This window comes from Oncorhynchus nerka, linkage group LG20 (genome assembly GCF_034236695.1).
Source record: "Oncorhynchus nerka isolate Pitt River linkage group LG20, Oner_Uvic_2.0, whole genome shotgun sequence".
NCBI lineage: Eukaryota > Metazoa > Chordata > Actinopteri > Salmoniformes > Salmonidae > Oncorhynchus > Oncorhynchus nerka.
In genome coordinates, this window is record NC_088415.1 from 13,525,332 (window position 1) to 13,547,024 (window position 21,693).

The 21,693-nt window shown below is 44.5% G+C and overlaps 1 protein-coding gene across 3 annotated transcripts in view; it reads right to left on the reverse strand.

The window, feature by feature from the left end:
• The window catches only part of LOC115117363 (GRIP1-associated protein 1-like), a 130,107-nt gene that overhangs the window by 49,506 nt on the left and 58,908 nt on the right, over nucleotides 1-21,693 (reverse strand). For 2 of the 3 annotated variants that reach the window (XM_065005249.1, XM_065005250.1), the window contains exons 22-25: nucleotides 18,137-18,236; nucleotides 9,456-9,589; nucleotides 7,190-7,306; nucleotides 5,764-5,857 (exon numbers count right to left, since the gene is read on the reverse strand). In XM_065005249.1, coding sequence (XP_064861321.1) covers nucleotides 5,764-5,857; nucleotides 7,190-7,306; nucleotides 9,456-9,589; nucleotides 18,137-18,236 — 445 coding nt within the window. Of the gene's footprint in view, nucleotides 1-5,763; nucleotides 5,858-7,189; nucleotides 7,356-9,455; nucleotides 9,590-18,136; nucleotides 18,237-21,693 lie in introns of those variants that run through there. The other variant, XM_065005251.1, reaches the window with a different exon arrangement.

The window sequence follows — 21,693 nt, forward strand, 5'->3', positions numbered from 1 at the left end:
GTATAGACGTTTCACATTTGTATGAATGTGTTGTATAATGTTTTAGGGACTCCTAAGCAAACCAGTAAACCAGGCTGTCATCTTGTGAACTCCAGTGGATGTAAATAATCTATCCATCTAGCTAGCTACCTAAAGCATTTACTGCAAATTGAATGTACAATGTTTTGTAAGCTTGCCAACCCCTATCACAGAGTGATTCCATGTAACTTGTTAATCGTCCGATTCCGATATGTTCACCGATATATCGTGCATGCCTAGCATTAAATTGTAACTTTTTTCAGTTCCACATTAAATTAATAACCATGAAAATAAAGTTTTTTCTTCTCTTTCTTGTGAGTCTCGAGACAATGCATTAAATCCCAGACAAAGCTTTAGCTACTACAGCAACTGAAATGACTGCAACACTTAAAGAGCTACAGTTAGTTTCAGAATGGCTGGCAAGGAATAAGTTAGTCCTAAATGTTTCAAAAACAAAAAGCATTGTATCTGGGACAAATTATTCACTAAACCTGAACTAAATCTTGTAATGAAAAATGTGGAAATTTAGCAAGTTGGGGTGACTAAATCCTAGATTGTAAACTGTCATGGTCAAAACATACTGTCACGGCTCCTCCTCTGCAGTGCAGGTTCCTCCTGCAGGCAGAGGAGGGTCGTTAGTGACTGGAGTCACCTGGGCTCAGAGTATTTAACCTGCTCCTCCAGGTATGATCCTGTTAATGTACACAAAGAGCTGACATTAATAATATGCATGTCAATCTCTCCTGGCTCAAAGTGGAAGAGAGATTGACTTCATCACTACTTATATTTATGAGATGTATTGACATGTTGAATGCACCAAGCTGTCTGCTTGTACAACTGGCGCACAGTTCGGACACCCATGCATACCCCACAAGACATGCCACCAGAGGTCTCTTCACAGTCCCCAAGTCCAGAACAGACTACGGGAGGCGTACAGTACTACATAGAGCCATGACTACATGGAACTCTATTCCACATTAAGTAACTCATGCAAGCAGTCAAAAAACAGATACAAATACACCTTATGAAACAGAGGTGACTGTGAAGAGACACAAACAGACACAAGTGTAGACACAAACACAGGCGTAGACACAAACACAGGCGTAGACACAAACACAGGCATAGACACAAACACAGGCATAGACACAAACACAGGCGTAGACACAAACACAGGCATAGACACAAAAACGGGCATAGACACAAACACAGGCACAGACACAAACACAGGCGTAGACACAAACACAGGCGTAGACACAAACACAGGCGTAGACACAAACACAGGCGTAGACACAAACACAGGCATACACATGTAGACATGGATTTTGTGTTGTAGATATGTGGTAGTAGAGTAGTGTCCTGAGGGAACACAATGTGTTGTAGATATGTGGTAGTAGAGTAGTGGCCTGAGGGCACACAATGTGTTGTGATATGTTGTAACTGTATTGTAACGTTTTTAAAACTGCCTTCATTTTGCTGGACCCCAGGAAGAGAATGCCTTGGCAGCAGCTAATGGGGATCCATAATAAATACAAATAGACGCAACGGAAAGACAATGTATTCCATTGAGCCCATTTCAGCCATTACCGGGGTGTGTTTGCCAGGTCATTATAATCATTTCCACGGTCGTAGATTTAACGGGGAAAAACAGCAGGCGCGAGCAAGAAGAGTATGAAAGAGTTGCAGGAGTAAAATGAAAGCAATCAATCCAGCGAGATTTAAATGACAAGAGGATTCTGCACCCCTCCGTCAAAGGAAATAGACAGATCTTCAGGTGGGTGGGTCATACGCGTTGCTAGCAGTACAACTCAATCTCCTTTTCTCTCTCCCTCTCTCTGAGATTCATTGAACTGGGTTATAGAAGAGGAGCACAGAAAGGATGCATCAGTCAAAGATAAAAGTGAATTTGAATACTTCCAAGATTTAAGCTAAATATTCAAAGTTTAAGCATAAATGTCAATGTGAAATGAGCTTTAAACACTGTAGCATTTTAGAACATGGTGTAGAGTAAAACACATTGCTTGGTTCAGAAATCTTGCCATTGTCCTTGCATCTTTCACCTCATATCTGTACTCTCTATGCCATGATTAACTTATGACATATTTCAACAAACAAGCTCTCTTTTCAGTATCATGTAGCTAAGACTTGGCCTATATAAAAAAAAGTCTTAATAATTAAATCAATCATTGCACGAGTTACGGTTATGGGGCACAGCATCTACAAAGAAAACGGTAATGATGAAAATATCCTCTCTAGCATCGCCAACAGGAGGACCATTATGAAGATCAAGAGAAAACATCCAAGGGTGAACGAGAGCTTTATTTGAGAGTGAACTACTTCAAATGTTTTTTTGCTAATGCTTTCCTAAACGCATGCCCTGGAGTGTGCCCTCTGAGTGCAATGCAGCACAGCCCTATCACCATGTTACAGGCCTTCGCGAAACTAAAGCCTGATGAGATCATTGAGCTTGAGTGCCTGCAGAGCTCACAATAAGGACGGCATTCCAACAGAGACCCAAAGTCACTGATGACAAGTCCAGGTGGTGAAACTGGGTCTCTATTGAGCTTATGGTACGTTTTAAAGCCCATCTACATCAGTTTAACGTGAAATGTTGCTATGGTTGACGTTTTGGATCTGCGAAATATGCCATTTCGATTTGAATTTCTGAAACTGTCTTTACTTCCTAGCCAGTAACACCACAACTAGCATACTTAGCATGACTTTATTATGTTTCACTGTGCTAATCATTCTAAAAAAAAGTGCTTGAATTTCATTCTGAATAGATTTTCTTGTAAACTCTGCCAGTTTTATATGGTAATGGAGCTCCATTTACCTCTCCACTCTACATGATGCCTCACGGACGTTAAATTAGCACGGATAATACTTAGAACGGAACTTGTGCTAATCTGGCCGAGGACAACAGCAGAACAGGGTGCAGAGGAATCTCAAATACACAGCCAGCCGAACTACCCTAAATGTTAAGCAGAGCCCACAGCTTATCATGGAGTTATTAGTTTGAACAGAGAGCTGTTTCAAGTGTATCTGAGCGCTCCAATAGTGGCAAATTTAAAATCGAATTACCGTAAAATGTTAAACGCCAAATTTCAAAATCTGTACCTTTTAATAGCCAAGCAATGGCAAACATTTCACCAAATAAACGCGCTGTCTAAATTAATTATTTACAAAGTTAACATGAATTACCATTAATTGTTTGTTACACTAAATAATTCAGTAATGACAAAAAAATGATGCCATTTTAAATCCCCAGTAAGAAACTGCTAGCTATTGGCTACTAACAGCTGAGCACTGCTAGGTAACTGGCAACCATAACAATCAACTTCGGGAGTACAGACCCCTAGAAATCGGCCGATCAACCTCTAAGAACTGCTGAAAAAGCACAGTCAAGGAAAATAATTATTCTGTCAAGGACATTGACTCTATTTAGAAAAAATGTAATGTACTAAGACATGATAACCGTGACAGTGTGTCAATGATAACACATAAGTGTTGAAGAAATTGCTGGAAGGGAATGCTGGAATTAAACAATTAACTATGCAAATGAGAAAAAGCTGTGTGCATTAAGGAAATAGAAGCCTGGCTGAAATAGAAGCCTGTCTCTAAAAAGTATCTGTTGTGTTCAGTGATTTAAGCACATAAACTTCAGGGATATTAATTTAAGTTTTACGGAATTATAAATAGGAACAGAAAAGCATTTAAGAGTGGATTATAAAAGCAATACAGTGAGTCAGGTTCAAATGTAATAATATAATTGAATAAATCCCCCACTGTGAAGGAGCAGTTTATGCAAGTAGTTAGAGAATAGGTTATTTACGGTGAAATACAATTTCTACTTTTGCCTTCGAGACATGAAACAAGATGTACTGGAATAATCAACAGTCAAGTCTAATCTTTAACTGCCCTTTTGTTTTTTGGTTCAACAGTCATAACCATAAACTCACAAATAAATTGCACGAACAGCGAAAATACACTGTTACTTCCTAGTTGGGCTACATTTCAGCAGACAAAATGAAAGTAAATCTTAACTGGCTTTAAAACTTACATTGCCGTTCAACAGACAAAATACTAAGCAAAATATGTAGGCATACAGTTCATTCAGAAAGTATTAAGACCCCTCGAGTTAGTCCACATTTTCTTATGTTAGTCGTATTTTAAAATAGATTAAATAAATAGAAACATCAACCAACACACAATACCCCATAATGACAAAGCGAAAACAGGTTTAGACATTTTTGCAAATGTAGTAAATATAAAAAACAGAAATACCCTATTTATGTCAGTATTCAGTCCATTTGCTATGAGACTGGAAATTGAGCTCAGGTGCATCCTGTTTCCATTGCTCATCCTTGAGATGTTTCTACTTGACTTAAGTCCAACCTGTGGTAATTTCCATTGAATGGACATGATTTGGAAAGGTTACACACACCTGTCTATATAAAAGGTCCCACAGTTGACAGCACATGTCAGAGCAAGAACCAAGTCATGAGGTTGAAAGAATAGTTCGTATAGCTCCAAGACAGGAATGTGTCGAGGCACAGATCTGGGGAAGGGAACTAAAAAATGTCTGCAGCATTGAAGGTCCCCAAGAACACAGTGGCCTCCATCATTCTTAAATGGAAGAAGTTTGGAACCACAAAGACTCTTCCTAGAGCTGGCTGCCCAGCCAAACTGAACAATCGGGGGAGAAGGGCCTTAGTCAGGGAGGTGACCAAGAACCTGATGGTCATTCTGACAGAGTTCCTCTGTGGAGATGGGAGAACCTTCCAGAAGAACAACCATCTGTGTAGCATTCCACCAATCAGGCCTTTATGGTAGAGTGGCCAGACTGAAGCCACTCCTCAGTAAAAGGCACATGACAGCCCGCTTAGAGAACTCTTAGACCATGAGAAACAAGATTCTCTGGTCTGATGAAACCAAGATTGAACTCTTTAGCCTGAATACCAAGCGTCACGTCTAGAGGAAACCTGGCACCATCCCTATACTGAAGCATGGTGGTGGCAGCATCATGCTGTTGGGATGTTTTTCAGGGGCAGGGACTGGAAGACTAGTCAGGATCAAGGGAATGATGAAGAACAGAGAGGTCATTGATAAAAACCTGCTCGAGAGCACTCAGGACCTCAGACTGGGGCGAAGGTTCACCTTCCAAAAAAGACAACGACCCTTAGCGCACAGCCAAGACAATGCAGGAGTGGCTTCGGGATAAGTCTCAATGTCCTTGAGTGGCCCAGCCAGAGCCCGGACTTGAACCCGATCAAACATTTCTGGAGAGACCTGAAAATAGCTGTGCAGCAACGCTCCCCATCCAACCTGACAGAACTTGAGAGGATCTGCAGAGAAGAATTGGAGCAACTCCCCAAATACAGGTGTGCCAAGCTTGTAGCATCATACCCAAGAAGACTCAAGGCTGTAATCACTGCCAAAAGGTGTTTTTATAAATGTGCAAACATTTCTAAAAACCTGTTTTTGCTTTGTCATTATGGGGTAGTGTATAGATTGATGAGGGGAAAAAAACACATTTTAATCCATTTTAGAATAAGACTGTAATAAAATGTGGAGAAAGTCAAAGGGTCCAAATGCACTGTACTTAAAAGTAGCTAGAAATATTTCATATATATTTCATAATATTACATTTCTTGAAAAAGAACGGTATTGAAAAACCATCCTGTGGCTATTTCCAATTCCCCCTGGTATACAGTATATACAGTATATCGCCCAAGTTCAGAACGTTACCTATCCTGCTGTCCATGACATAGGTCTCGATGATAGAACTTTTCTTACAGATGTCATCAGCCATGGAGGAGCAGCTGACCTCTAGGTGTTTCACCTGCAAGCACAGTAGAGACATATTAGATGCACCAGAACCACAGGAATACATACATACTGTATACAAAGCACCCGTCACAGCTACCAGCATGTACCAAGTCCATCAATCATCTCTCACACAGAGCGAGCGGGCGGGCGGTCGGGTGGGGGCAGGCAGGCAGGCAGGCAGGCAGGTAGTGTAAGAATATAACATGATCTTAGGAAAAAATGTCCTAGGCTGCAAAACAGCCAGGCCAAGGCACAAAAACAGCAAAGCACGAAAACAAGCAAAAGGTTCCCGTTCAGTGCAGGTACAGACATATTCTGGTGCATTTCAAAGTGATTTAAAATCACCAGTAAAAGATGGCATCACAATTTCATTGGGAAATAAATCAATTCTAGTGGCCCAAAAATAAGGATTCATCACTGCCGCAGACTCATAAATTGCAGAGAGGAACATTAACCTTATTCCACAACTTTCTTTCATGTCATCTCATTCTAAAATCATGGCCATTAATATGGAGTTGGTCCTCCCTTCGCTGCTTTAACAGCCTCCACTCTTCTGGGAAGGCTTTCCACTAGATGTTAGAACATTGCTGCGGGGACTTTTAGCATTTAGCCACAAGAACGTTAGTGAGGTCGGGCACTGATGTAGCGCAATTAGGCCTGGCTCGCAGTCGGTGCCCCAATTCATCCCAAAGATGTTCGATGGGGTTGAGGTCAGGGCTTAGTGCAGGCCAGTCAAATTCTTACACACCAATCTTGACAAACCATTTCTGTATGGACTTCGCTTTGTACACGGGGGCTTTTTAAAGCTGAAACAGGAAAGAGCCTTCCCCAAACTGTTGCCAAAAAGTTAGAAACACAGAATCGTCTAGAATGTCATTGTATGATGTAGCGTTAAGATTTTATACCCGTCACGTGTTGCTGAATTAGCCAAAAAAGGGGTGTCCACATCATTTTGGCCATGTAGTGAGTATATATAGATAGTAGTATGGTATAGAGTAGTATAATAGTATATTGTAACCTGGGTGGATCGAGCCCTGAATGCTGATTGGCTGACAGCCATGTTATATCAGACCGTATACAATGGGTATGATAAAACATGTATTTTTACTGCTCCAACTACATTGGTAACCATTTTATAATAGCAATAAAGCACTTTAGGGGATTGTGATATATGGCCAATATACCACAGCTAAGTGCTGTGTCCACACCTCCGAGCCCTTGCTGCTTATGTACAGTGGGGCAAAAAAGTATTTAGTCAGCCACCAATTGTGCAAGTTCTCCCACTTAAAAAGATGATACACTAGTATTATATTATAACTAAGTATGAATAGCGTAGAGATTATACCTTCTCCTCCAACATCCACTTCTCCTGCTGCACCCCAGCCAGCCTCTGGAACAGCTCCCCAACCTCATCATCAGACAGGTCAGCAGGCCGCTGGGACTGGGGGCTGCCACTGGCGGACTGAGGACACACAGGACCAGACAGCACTGTTACACCTTCCCTACATGAACTTAGAGACAGAGTCAGACGGAGCGAGAAGCTTATTTTGTGCAATCAGTTTATTATACTTCTCTCTTTATCAGTGACTGGGAGCTTGACAAGTCTAATGGAACAAGCTTATCTCTGTATTATACACACAGAACTGGAATATGTATTTGATCTGCTCAGTGGAAACAATTGAAAGATTCTAAATTGTATGGTTTAGAGATTTTTTTCTCTGTCTTTCCCTTTCCTTAACAACCCACATCCCTGGCAGAGAAACATTACAGAACATGTATTTATTCAAAGGATTCTAATTATAGTATCCACATTTTTTATAAAGCTATTCATAGCAGAGGAGCACATAAACATGAAATGCATGTGAGCTCCCTGTTCAGCTGCCTGTCATGACTGTGGTTGCTGAAAGTTCAGCCTCTCATCTCTGCCTCAGTGTGTACGGTTTGTACTCTGTGCAGTTACCAACACAATGTAAGAGGTACTGTGTTGCTGCAGACATCATTGGTTCTCTTTGTGGTTCCATACATCAAAACATTTCTCATTATTCAATGGGTGGATTATGCAGTTTCATAACTCTTTCCCACCTCATTTGTACTCTTTACTGTCAAACATCGATCTAAATACTCTGCGTACCATTGCTTCACAAACTACATTGTATGTGCCTTGGCCAGTTCTGTGGACCCGTGTGCAGACTTGGTTTCCCGTCTCTAGCTGACTAGTGTAGTGTACTTTGTTGGTGCTTTGATGACTGATGTAGTGTACAGTGCCTTGTTGGTGCTCTGTGCTGACAGATGTAGTCTACAGTACCTTGTTGATGCTCTGTGCTGACTGATGTAGTCTACAGTACCTTGTTGGTGCTCTGTGCTGACAGATGTAGTCTACAGTACCTTGTTGATGCTCTGTGCTGACTGATGTAGTCTACAGTACCTTGTTGGTACTCTGTGCTGACTGATGTAGTGTACAGTACCTTGTTGGTACTCTGTGCTGACTGATGTAGTCTACAGTACCTCGTTGGTGCTCTGTGCTGAAAGGTGTAGTCTACAGTACCTTGTTGATGCTCTGTGCTGACTGATGTAGTGTACAGTACCTTGTTGGTACTCTGTGCTGACTGATGTAGTCTACAGTACCTTGTAGATGCTCTGTGCTGACTGATGTAGTCTACAGTACCTTGTTGGTGCTCTGTGCTGACAGATGTAGTCTACAGTACCTTGTTGATGCTCTGTGCTGACTGATGTAGTCTACAGTACCTTGTTGGTACTCTGTGCTGACTGATGTAGTCTACAGTACCTTGTTGATGCTCTGTGCTGACTGATGTAGTCTACAGTACCTTGTTGATGCTCTGTGCTGACTGATGTAGCGTACAGTACCTTGTTGATGCTCTGTGCTGACTGATGTAGTGTACAGTACCTTGTTGGTGCTCTGATAAATGATGTAGTCTACAGTACCTTGTTGATGCTCTGTGCTGACTGATGCAGTGCACAGTACCTTGTTGGTGCTCTGTGCTGACTGATGTAGTCTACATTACCTTGTTGGTGCTCTGTGCTGACTGATGTAGTCTACAGTACCTTGTTGGTGCTCTGTGCTGACTGATGTAGTCTACAGTACCTTGTTGGTGCTCTGATAAATGATGTAGTCTACAGTACCTTGTTGATGCTCTGTGCTGACTGATGTAGTGTACAGTACCTTGTTGGTGCTCTGATAAATGATGTAGCCTACAGTACCTTGTTGATGCTCTGTGCTGACTGATGTAGTGTACAGTACCTTGTTGGTGCTCTGATAAATGATGTAGCCTACAGTACCTTGTTGATGCTCTGTGCTGACTGGTGTAGTGTACAGTACCTTGTTGGTGCTCTGATAAATGATGTAGCCTACAGTACCTTGTTGATGCTCTGTGCTGACTGGTGTAGTGTACAGTACCTTGTTGGTGCTCTGATAAATGATGTAGCCTACAGTACCTTGTTGATGCTCTGTGCTGACTGGTGTAGTGTACAGTACCTTGTTGGTGCTCTGATAAATGATGTAGTCTACAGTACCTTGTTGGTGCTCTGTGCTGACTGATGTAGTCTACAGTACCTTGTTGGTGCTCTGTGCTGACTGATGTAGTCTACAGTACCTTGTTGATGCTCTGTGATGTGGCTCCCTCCTTCATGATCTCCCCGTAGTTGAAGGACGAGACACTGCTGCTATCTCCCCTCTGCTGCTTAGGACTAGGAGAGCTGATCTCTGACAACACCAGCTCTTCCAGGCCTGGAAACACACACAAACACTCTCTCAATGGGGGAGTCTTACTGAGGAATTACAGCTGAAGTAATTATTTCTAAGTGGTGAAAAAAGTAGTCACCAAACACCTTTTGACGTGGTTAATATTCCCTTTCAGGACGAAGCAAAGGCACCCTGCTAACCATTTCAACCCGCTTACGTATGGCTGGTTTTCATAAGCTGCATTACTGTCCTCCCAACTGTAACTACAGAACATTGTCTACCACCAACATCCATTATGTGGCTTGGATAAGGAAACAAACACAGTAATTAAGTTAGGACCCAGGACATTGTGCATAGAGGGAAGCCTCAGTCTGTAGGCACTTATGGATTTCCCATAGAAAACTAATGGCTGCTGTGGGAAGAACTTCTTGGCAGGCGTATATACAGTTGAAGTGGGAAGTTTACATACACTTAGGCTGGAGTCATTAAAACTCCTTTTTCAACCACTCCACAAATTTCTTGTTAATAAACTATAGTTTTGGAAAGTTGGTTAGGACATCTACTCTGTGCATGACACAAGTAATTTTTCCAACAATTGTTTACAGACAGATCATTTAACTTATTATTCACCGTATCACAATTCCAGTGGGTCAGAAGTTTACATACACTAAGTTGACTGTGCCTTTAAACAGCTTGGAAAATTATGTCATGGCTTTAGAAGCTTCTGATAGGCTAACTGACATCATTTGAGTCAATTGGAGGCATACCTGTGGATGTATTTCAAGGCCTACCTTCAAACTCAGTGCCTCTTTGCTTGACATCATGGGAAAAATCTAAAGAAATCAGCCAAGACCTCAAAAATAATTGTAGATCTCCAAAAGTCCGGTTCATACTTGGGAGCTATTTCCAAACGCCTGAAGGTGCCACGTTCATATGAACAAACAATAGTACACAAGTATAAACACCATGGGACCACGCAGCCGTCATACCGCTCAGGAAGGAGACGTGTTCTGTGTCCTGGAGATAAACATACTTTGGTGCGAAAAGTGCAAATCAATCCCAGAACAACACCAAAGGACCTTGTGAAGATGCTAGAGGAAACAGGTGCAAAAGTATCTATATCCACAGTAAAACTAGTCCTCTATCGACATAACCTGAAAGGCTGCTCAGCAAGGAAGAAGCCACTGCTCCAAAACCGCCATAAAAAGCCAGACTATGGTTTGCAACTGCACGTGGGGACAAAGATTGTACTTTTTGGAGAAATGTCCTCTGGTCTGATGAAACATAAATAGAACTGTTTGGCCATAATGACCATCGTTATGTTTGGAGGGAAAAGGGGGAGGCTTGCAAGCTGAAGAACACCATCCCAACCATGGGGGTGGCATCATCATGTTGTGGGGGTGCTTTGCTGCAGGAGGGATTGGTGCACTTCACAAAATATATGGCGGAGCAAGGAAAATTATGTGGATATACTGAAGCAACATCTCATGACATCAGCCAGGAAGTTAAAGCTTGGTTGCAAATGGGTCTTCCAAATGGACAATGACCCCAAGCATACTTCCAAAGTTGTGGCAAAATGGCTTAAGGACAACAAAGTCAAGGTATTGGAGTGGCCATCACAGAGCCCTGACCTCAAGCCTATAGAACATTTGTGGGCAGAACTGAAAAAGTGCGTGCGAGTAAGAAGGCCTACAAACCTGACTCAGTTACACCACCTCTGTCAGGAGGAATGGGCCAAAATTCACCCAACTTTCTGTGGGAAGCTTGTGGAAGGCTACATGAAAATTTTGACCCAAGTTAAACAATTTAAAGGCAATGCTACCAAATACTAACTGAGTGTATGTAAACTTCTGACCCAGTGGGAATGTGATGAAAGAAATAAAAGCTGAAATAAATCACTCTCTACTACTATTCTGACATTTCACATTCTTAAAATAAAGTGGTGATCCTAAATGACCTAAGACAATGAATCTTTACTAGGATTAAATGTCAGGAATTGTGAAAAACTGAGTTTAAATATATTTGGCTAAGGTTGATGTAAACTTCTGACTTCAACTGTGTGTAGGTATCTACTAACTTAGGACCCTTCTGGACTGGTGTTTGGTACAGTACCCTTCTGGACAGAGATAACTCTCCCTACTTTAAAATGTCTGATTCTCAACATTCTGTAGAGAAACCATTAAACATTTAAGACCAGCTGGTAAATTATACATGGCCCAAAAGAGGCCCTGGCATCACCAACAACCTACGGAGAGGAAGTAAGAGCATGCATTGCTCTGTGGCACATTTTAAGAGGGGGCGCAACATAAAATATTACGATATCTTAATTTCATTGACCGTGTGTTTGGGGTGAGGTGGGGGGTGAAGGGGCTGTCCCCACAGGAGTAAATGTTTTTAATATACCACACTTTACTGAGAAAAACACAGGTACTGCAGTGGTTGTTTTTCTGTTTCTCATCTTTGGGTGCCACGTGTTCACTTTCTTTGTAAAAACAACAGGAACATTCAGAAGGTGACATCATGTTAATGGAGAGGTGTGGCATAAACCACATGCCAGTTGGCAAGTAAATATTTAATCCTCACTAGCTCTACATATCAATATCACGTTCAACAATCAGCTGCTCACCCACATATTTAGAAACACAAGTGTCTCTAGAAGCTAAGGGACAATAACACCATTGGTTCCAAGCCATTACCATTTCTAAACATATTTTACTTCTTCAATGTCTCGAACAATTCACACTCTCAGTTATAGATGCTGTATGATATTGGTGAACAATGCACCTCTTTGCCTCATTATTCCCTGCCTGTAGCAAACCACACTGCGGACATGGAGGTTGTCATCTCTGCAGACTCACTTCCCGGCGCTAAATGTTTCATGTCTGTGATGATGTAACATACGCTGCATCATAGTTCAGGGCATGAAAGGATGTCCTTCAAACCCAGTCAACCCCCCCCCAAACACCAACGCATATTTCACATAGAACATGTAGCTGAAGAGCCTTCAGAAACTATTCCCACCCCTCGACTTAATATACATTCTTGTGTTACAGCCAGAATTTAAAATGGATTAGATGTATATTTTATGTAATCCATTTACACACAACATCCCATAATGACAACGTGAAAACGTGTTTCTAGAAATGTTTCAAATTTCACATTTATTGAAAACAGAAATTGTATTACATTACAACTATTCACAAGCCTGAATCAGTACATTGTAGGAGCAACATTTCTGGGAAACTCGATAACCAATAAGAGTCTAAACCCCATCTAAGCCAGGGGCACTGAATAACAGATTCACTATATAAAACCGGAAGTTTATTCTGAAGTGTCCGTCCTATATCTGAGGGATAAAAATATGTAAACATTTGTTATATACAGTACCAGTCAAAAGTTTGGTCACACCTACTCACAGGTTTTTATTTGTACCATTTTCAACATTGTAGAATGACAGCAAAGACATCATAACTACGAAATAATAGATATGGAATCATGTAGTAACCAAAAGTGTTAAAATATTAAATATATTTTAATTTGTTAGATTCTTCAAAGTAGCCACCCTTTGCCTTGATGACAGCTTTGCACACTATTGGCACTCTCTCAACCAGCTTCATGAGGTAGTCACCTGGAATGCATTTCAATTAACAGGCCTGCCTTTTCTTTCCTTCTTAATGCATTTGAGCCAATCAGTTGTGTTGTTACAAGGTAGGGTTGGGTATACAGAAAATAGCCTTATTTGGTAAAAGACCAAGTCCATATTATGGCAAGGACAGCTCAAATAAGCAAAGAGAAATTACTTTAAGATGTGAAGGTCAGTAAATTCGGAAAATGTCAAGAAATTTTCCAGTTTCTTCAAGTGAAGTTGCAAAAACCATCAAGCGCTATGATGAAACTGGCTCTCATGAGGACCGCCACAGGAAAGGAAGACCCAGAGTTACCTCTGCTGCAGAGGATAGGTTCATTAGAGTTACCAGCCTCAGAAATTGCAGCCCAAATAAATGCTTCACAGAGTTCAAGTAACAGACATCTCAACATCATCTGTTCAGAAGACAAAGTGTGAATCAGTGGAAATCTGTTCTTTGGTCTGAAGAGTCCAAGTTTGAGATTTTTGGTTCCAACCGTTGTGTCTTTGTGAGACGCAGAGTAGGTGAACGGATGATCTCCGCATGTGTGGTTCTCACCGTGAAGCATGGAGGAGGAGGTGTGATGGTGCTTTGCTGATGACACTGTAATTGATTTAGAATTCAAGGAAGACTTAACCAGCATGGCTACCACAGCATTCTGCAGTGACACGCCTTCCCATCTCGTTATCGCGTAGTGGGACTATCATTTGTTTTTCAACAGGACAATGAGCCAACACACCTCCAGGCTGCGTAAGTGCTATTTGACCAAGAAGGAGAGTGATGGAGTTCTGCATCAGATGACCTGGCCTCCACAATCACCTGACCTCAACCCAATTGAGATGATTTGGGATGAGTTGGACCGCAGCCAACAAGTGCTCAGCATATGTGGGAACTCCTTCAAAGCTGTTGGGAAAGTATTCCAGGTGAAGCTGGTTGAGAGAATGCAAAGAGTGCGGTCCTCAAGGCAAAGGGTGGCTACTTTGAAGAATCTCAAATATAAAATATATTTTGATTTGTTAAACACTTTGGGTAACTACATGATTCCATATGCTTTATATCAAAGTTTTGATGTCTTCACTATTATTCTACAATGTAGAACATAGTACAAATAAAGGAAAACCCTTGAATGAGTAGGTGTGTCCAAAGTTGTGTAGTTGTGTATACATACATACATACATACATACATACATACATACATACATACATACATACATACGTACATACATACATACATACACATACACACACTGCTCAAAAAATTAAAGGGAACACTTAAACAATACAATGTAACTCCAAGTCAATCACATTTCTGTGAAATCAAACTGTCCACTTAGGAAGCAACACTGATTGACAATAAATTCAACATGCTGTTGTGCAAATGGAATAGATAACAGGTGGAAATTATAGGCAATTAGCAAGACACCCCCAATAAAGGAGTGGTTCTGCAGGTGGTGACCACAGACCACTTCTCAGTTCCTATGCTTCCAGGCTGATGTTTTGGTCACTTTTGAATGCTGGCGGTGCTTTCACTCTAGTGGTAGCATGAGACGGAGTCTACAACCCACACAAGTGGCTCAGGTAGTGCAGCACTACTCATCCAGGAAGGCACATCAATGCGAGCTGTGGCAAGAAGGTTTGCTGTGTCTGTCAATTCGCCACTGGCGCCCTGTGCTCTTCACAGGTGAAAGCAGGTTCACACTGAGCACATGTGACAGACGTGACAGAGTCTGGAGACGGCGTGGAGAACATTCTGCTGCCTGCAACATCCTCCAGCATGACCGGTTTGGTGGTGGGTCAGTCATGGTGCGGGGTGGCATTACTTTGGGGGGCCGCACAGCCCTCCATGTGCTCGCCAGAGGTAACCTGACTGCCATTAGGTACCGAGATGAGATCCTCAGACCCCTTGTGAGACCATATGCTGGTGCGGTTGGCCCTGGGTTCCTCCTAATGCAAGACAATGCTAGACCTCATGTGGCTGGAGTGTGTCAGCAGTTCCTGCAAGAGGAAGGCATTGATGCTATGGACTGGCCCACCCGTTCCCCAGACCTGAATCCAATTGAAGGCAATGCTACGCAAGTATTGTATGGATACCAGTACTGATTGGGATGAGGGGGTGCCCTTTGTCCTATTTGCTATAAGGGAAACGATACAAGAGTCCTTAGGGTTCAGCCCTGCTGACCTTGTGTTTGGACACACCCCACGGGGTCCGCTGAAAGTTTTGAAGGAGCATATCTCATCTACTACACCCAGTAGCGCCCCTAAAAATGTGTTGGATTATGTCAGTAAGATGCGGGAGAGACTGCACGCCGCATGTGCGTTAGCCCAAAAGTCTCTCTCCTCGTCTCAAAAACGCATGAAGTTGCATTATGACAAAAAGGCTGTTGGCCGTTCATTTGCACCAGGGGATCAAGTTGTAGTTTTGTTGCCAATCCCTGGCTCCTCTCTCTCTCACGTTTTTCTGGACCATATCTGGTGGAAAAGGAACTCAATGACACCAATTAGGTGATAAAGACACCAGATCGAAGGCGTTCTTCCCGTGTGTGTCATGTTAACATGCTGAAAACCTATTATGTGCGTGATTCTCCCGACAGCTCCTCAAGTAAGCCGGTCCAGCCCGCCGTCTCCAGTGTGGCTGCGGTGGTGCTGAAGCCTGGCTGGGACCTAGATGAGGATAAGGAGGACGGGTTGGAGTTACGCCATACGTTACAGCAGTGTGAACGCCTATGTAATTCAGAGATGCTGAAGAAGTTACCCTCTCAAATGGAACATTTGGATAAGGATCAAACTAAGGATCTTATCCTATTGATAAACAGTTTTCTCAGTGTGTTTCAGGACATTCCAAGTCGCACATCCATCTTGGAACATGACGTGGATGTGGGGAACGCTGTTCCTATACGTCAGCATCCGTACCGGGTTAATGCTAAGAAAAGGGAGGTAATGAAAAGTGAATTAGCTTATTTATTACAGAATGACATGGCAAAACCCAGTAACCGCTCCTGGAGTTCACCATGTATTCTTGTTCCTAAGCCTGACGGTACGTCCCGCTTATGTACGGACTATCGTCGCGTAAATGCAGTTACAGTCTGATTCTTTTCCTCTACCTCGCTTAGATGACTGTATTGATAGAATTGGTTCTGCTGCTTACGTTAGTAAGTTAGATTTGTTAAAAGGTTATTGGCAGGTGCCTCTAACCTCTCGAGCTTCTGACATATCGGCTTTTGTTACGCCAGATAACTTCGTACAATACACTGTGATGCCCTTTGGCATGTGTAATGCACCTGCTACTTTTCAGCGGCTAGTTAACATTGTGTTTGCAGATGTGCCAAATTGTACTGCTTACCTTGACGATGTGGTGATTCATTCGTCTACTTGGTCTGATCATCTCTCCACTTTGAAAAGTGTGTTTCAGCGGTTGGAGAAGGCTTCTTTAACCCTCAATTTGGCCAAGTGTGAGTTTGGGAAGGCTACAGTGACTTACTTAGGGAAACAAGTGGGACGAGGTCAAGTGCGCCCAGTAACTGGCAAAGTGGAAGCAATTGTTGCTTTTCCTGCTCCCACGACTCGCCGTCAGTTGCGCGGATTCCTAGGGATGGTAGGGTACTATCGTACATTCTGTAAGAATTTCTCAACAGTAGTAGCTCCCCTTTCAACTCTGCTTAGTCCCAAGGTACCATTCAAGTGGTCCAAGGACTGTAACTACGCTTTTGAATCCGCTAAAGCGCTACTTTGTAGTGCCCCAGTGCTTGCCGCCCCCAACTTTGACAAACCTTTTAAGTTGGAGGTAGATGCTAGTATAGTGGGGGTGGGTGCGGTTCTCTTACAGGAAGATGAAGACGGAGTGGATTGGCCTGTCAGTTTCTTCTCCCGTAAGTTCAACTCGTGTTAGTCAAGGTACTCCACTATTGAACAAGAGACGCTGCTTGCCTTACAGTTCTTTGATGTATATGTGGGCTCCAGTGCCTTGCCTGTAATGGTCTTCACGGACCATAATCCATTGGTGTTCTTGAAACAAATGTACAACCAGAACCGCCGCCTCATGCGGTGGGCTCTGATTGTACAAGGATATAATGTACAGATAGCTTATGTGAAGGGCTCGGCGAATGTGGTTGCTGACACTATCACGGGTTTACTAACTGGGGATGCGTTGGCTTTTGTTATTGCAAAACTAGGTTTGCAATTTTTGTGGTGGGCGTGTTACGTTCCCCAGTTTATGTGTTGTAGTTTGTGTATTTGCATGTGTTTATTTCAGGAAATGGCTTCCTGAAGTCCCTCAAGCAGCTGATTGGTCGACTCCATGGTTAATTGGAGAGCTGACCCCTCCCCCTCGTCAAGACACAGCTGTCTCCAATTACCCATTCCTTCAGAAGCTATATAAAAGCCAGTGTTCTGTTCAGGAGGGAGAGATTTGCTGGGAGGTCATTGCAGAGAGATTTTGCTAGAGAGATGTGAGAGAGATTTGAGAGAGATTTTTTGTTTTGTTTTTACCCATCTACCAATTGGTGCCCTTTTTGCAAGGCATTGGAAAACCACTCTGTTTTTTTGGTTGAATCTGTGCTTGAAATTCACTGCTCGACTGAGGGACCAGAGGAGGGAGTCATTCACAAATCATGTTTAAACACTATGCAACTTAAGTGACTTGTTAAGCACATTTTTACCCCTAAAATGATTTAGTCTGGCCATAACAAAGGGGTTGAATACTTATTGACCCAAGATATTTGAGCTTTTCATTTTTTAAATTTAATTTGTAAAAATGTCAAAGAACATAATTCCATTTTGACATCATGGGGTATTGTGTGTAGGTCAGTGACCCCAAAAATAATGGTGTGTTGTATTCAGGCTGTAACAACAACATTTGGAGAATGTCGAGGGGTTTGAATACTTTCTGATGGCATCATATAGTGGTTTATATAAACTTTTGCCTGATGACGTAACATGTGTGTAGGTCAAGCAGGTTGTCTCCTCTCACCTGTCCTGGTCTTAGTGTTGGTGAGGATCTCCTGTAGCCGCTCCTGGAGTTTATCAGCTCTCTTCCTCTCCAGCTGTAGCTGCCTCTTCAAGTCTTTCAGCTACAAACAACATTACAAAGCCCATGAGAGGAGAGTACACTACTTCATTTGAAAAACACTGCAGCATGTTTTCATTTTCTCTATGCATACGACTCAGGCAGAGGCAAAAGTCATCTTAGACAAGCTTCTGATTAAGACCAAGAAAACAATCAAATGAGATGAACCATCCTACCCTGAAAACTATTTAGATTGTGGCTGGAAAAAGGAGCTACAGAAAGCTCTCACGACCCCTATGCCTTACGACCCCGTTGCCTCAGGCAAGCTTACAATTATCTGCAGAACAAATACTTATCAAGGCAGGCAGGCATCTGATAAGTGGTTACAAAGGGATCCTGAGTGGCGCAGAGGTCTAAGGCACTGCTTCGCAGCCCAGGTTTGGTCCCGGGCTGTATCACAACCGGCCGTGATCGGGAGTCCCATAGGGCGGCACACAATTTGCCCAGCGTCGTCCGGGTTAGGGGAGGGTTTGGCTGGGGTAGGCCGTCATGGTAAATAGGAATTTGTTCTTAACTGACTTGCCTAGTAAGTTTAAAGAAACATTTTAAAAAACGTACATATCGAAAAGGCTGCTCCAATTCTATTTTTCAAGAGAAGAGTGGGTGCGGCTGTATGAGTTGTCTGCCTACCTGCCACCTGTAAGTTATCATTTACATTTCCACTCTGTACTAAATGGAAGGGGAATAACTCATCAGTTTTCCTGCTCAGAAGTTAGTGGAGAGAGAGAGTGCTGAGAGAGAGAGAGAGAGAGACACGAGAGAGAGAGAGACACGAGAGAGAGAGACGGGGAGAGACACGGGGGAGAGAGAGACACGGGAGAGAGAGAGACAGCGGGGGAGAGAGAGAGAGACACGAGAGAGAGAGAGACACGAGAGAGAGACAGAGAGACACGAGAGAGAGACACGCGAGAGAGAGAGAGAGACACGAGAGAGAGAGACACGAGAGAGAGACACGGGGGAAAGAGAGAGAGAGACACGAGAGAGAGACACGGGGGAAAGAGAGAGAGAGACACGAGAGAGAGAGAGAGACAGCGGGGGAGAGAGAGAGAGACAGCGGGGAGAGAGAGAGAGAAAGAGAGAGACAGGAGAGAGAGAGAGACGCGGGGGAGAGAGAGAGAGAGACACGAGAGAGAGAGACACGGGGAAAGAGAGAGAGAGACACGAGAGAGAGAGAGAGACACGAGAGAGAGAGAGAGACACGGGGAGAGAGAGAGACACGGGGGAGAGAGAGAGAGAGAGACACGGGGGAGAGAGAGAGACACGGGGGGAGAGAGAGAGAGAGACACGGGGGAGAGAGAGAGAGAGACACGGGGGAGAGAGAGAGCGAGAGACACGGGGGAGAGAGAGAGACACGGGGAGAGAGAGAGAGAGACACGGGAGAGAGAGAGAGACACGAGAGAGAGGAGAGAGAGAGACACGGGGGAAAGAGAGACACGAGAGAGAGAGACAGAGAGAGACGAGAGAGAGAGACACGAGAGAGAGAGAGACACGAGAGAGAGACAGAAGAGAGGGATAGGAGACAGAGAGGGAGAGAGAGAGAGAGACACGGGAGAGAGAGAGACAGCGGGAGAGAGAGACACAGCGGAGAGAGAGAGAGAGAGACACGAGAGAGAGAGAGACAGCGGGGAGAGAGAGACAGCGGGAGAGAGAGAGACAGCGGGGGGAGAGAGAGAGAGAGAGAGACACGAGAGAGAGACACGGGGAGAGAGAGAGACAGCGGGAGAGAGACACGAGAGAGAGAGAGAGAGAGAGAGACACGAGAGAGAGAGAGACACGAGAGAGAGACAGCGAGCGGGAGAGAGAGAGACACGGGAGAGAGAGAGACAGCGGGAGAGAGAGAGACAGCGGGAGAGAGAGAGACAGCGGGAGAGAGAGAGACAGCGGGAGAGAGAGAGACAGCGGGAGAGAGAGAGAGACAGCGGGAGAGAGAGAGAGACAGCGGGAGAGAGAGAGACAGCGGGAGAGAGAGAGACAGCGGGAGAGAGAGAGAGACAGCGGGAGAGAGAGAGAGACAGCGGGAGAGAGAGAGACAGCGGGAGAGAGAGAGACAGCGGGAGAGAGAGAGACAGCGGGAGAGAGAGAGACAGCGGGAGAGAGAGAGAGACGGGAGAGAGAGAGACAGCGGGGAGAGAGAGAGAGAGAGAGACACGAGAGAGAGACACGGGGAGAGAGACACGAGAGAGAGAGAGAGAGAGAGAGAGAGAGACACGAGAGAGAGAGACACAGAGAGAGAGAGAGAGAGACACGAGAGAGAGAGACCCGAGAGAAAGACACACGAGAGAGAGAGACAGAGAGAGAGAGACACGAGAGAGAGAGACAGCGGGAGAGAGAGAGACAGAGGAGAGAGAGAGACAGCGGGAGAGAGAGACAGAGAGAGGGGAGAGAGACACGAGAGAGAGAGACACGGGGGAGAGAGACACGAGAGAGAGAGAGACACGAGAGAGAGAGACACGGGAGAGAGAGAGAGAGAGAGACACGAGAGAGAGAGAGAGAGACACGAGAGAGAGACACGAGAGAGAGAGAGAGAGAGACACGAGAGAGAGAGACACGAGAGAGAGAGAGAGAGAGAGACGAGAGAGAGAGACACGGGGAGAGAGAGAGAGAGAGAGAGAGACACGGGGGAGAGAGAGCGAGAGAGAGAGAGAGACAAGGGGAGAGAGAGCGAGAGAGAGACACGGGGGAGAGAGAGCGAGAGAGAGACACGGGGGGAGAGAGAGCGAGAGAGAGACACGGGGGAGAGAGAGCGAGAGAGAGACACGGGGGGAGAGAGAGCGAGAGAGAGACACGGGGGGAGAGAGAGCGAGAGAGAGACAGAGGGGGAGAGAGAGCGAGAGAGAGACACGGGGAGAGAGAGCGAGAGAGAGACACGGGGGAGAGAGAGCGAGAGAGAGACACGGGGGGAGAGAGAGACACGGGGAGAGAGAGACACGGGGAGAGAGACGAGAGAGAGACACGGGGGGGAGAGAGAGCGAGAGAGAGACACGGGGGAGAGAAGCGAGAGAGAGAGACACGGGGAGAGAGAAGAGAGAGAGACACGGGGAGAGAGAGCGAGAGAGAGACACGGGGGGGAGAGAGAGAGCGAGAGAGAGACACGGGGGAGAGAGAGCGAGAGAGAGACAGGGGAGGGGGAGAGAGAGAGAGAGAGAGACACGGGGAGAGAGAGCGAGAGAGAGACACGGGGGAGAGAGAGAGAGAGACACGGGAGAGAGAGAGAGACACGGGGAGAGAGAGAGAGAGAGAGAGACACGGGGAGAGAGAGAGAGAGAGACACGAGAGAGAGAGCGAGAGAGACACGGGGAGAGAGAGAGAGAGACACGGGGAGAGAGAGCGAGAGAGAGACACGGGGGAGAGAGAGCGAGAGAGAGACACGGGAGAGACACGAGAGAGAGAGAGAGAGACAGGGGGAGAGAGAGAGAGACACGAGAGAGAGAGAGAGACAGAGGGAGAGAGAGGGAGAGGGA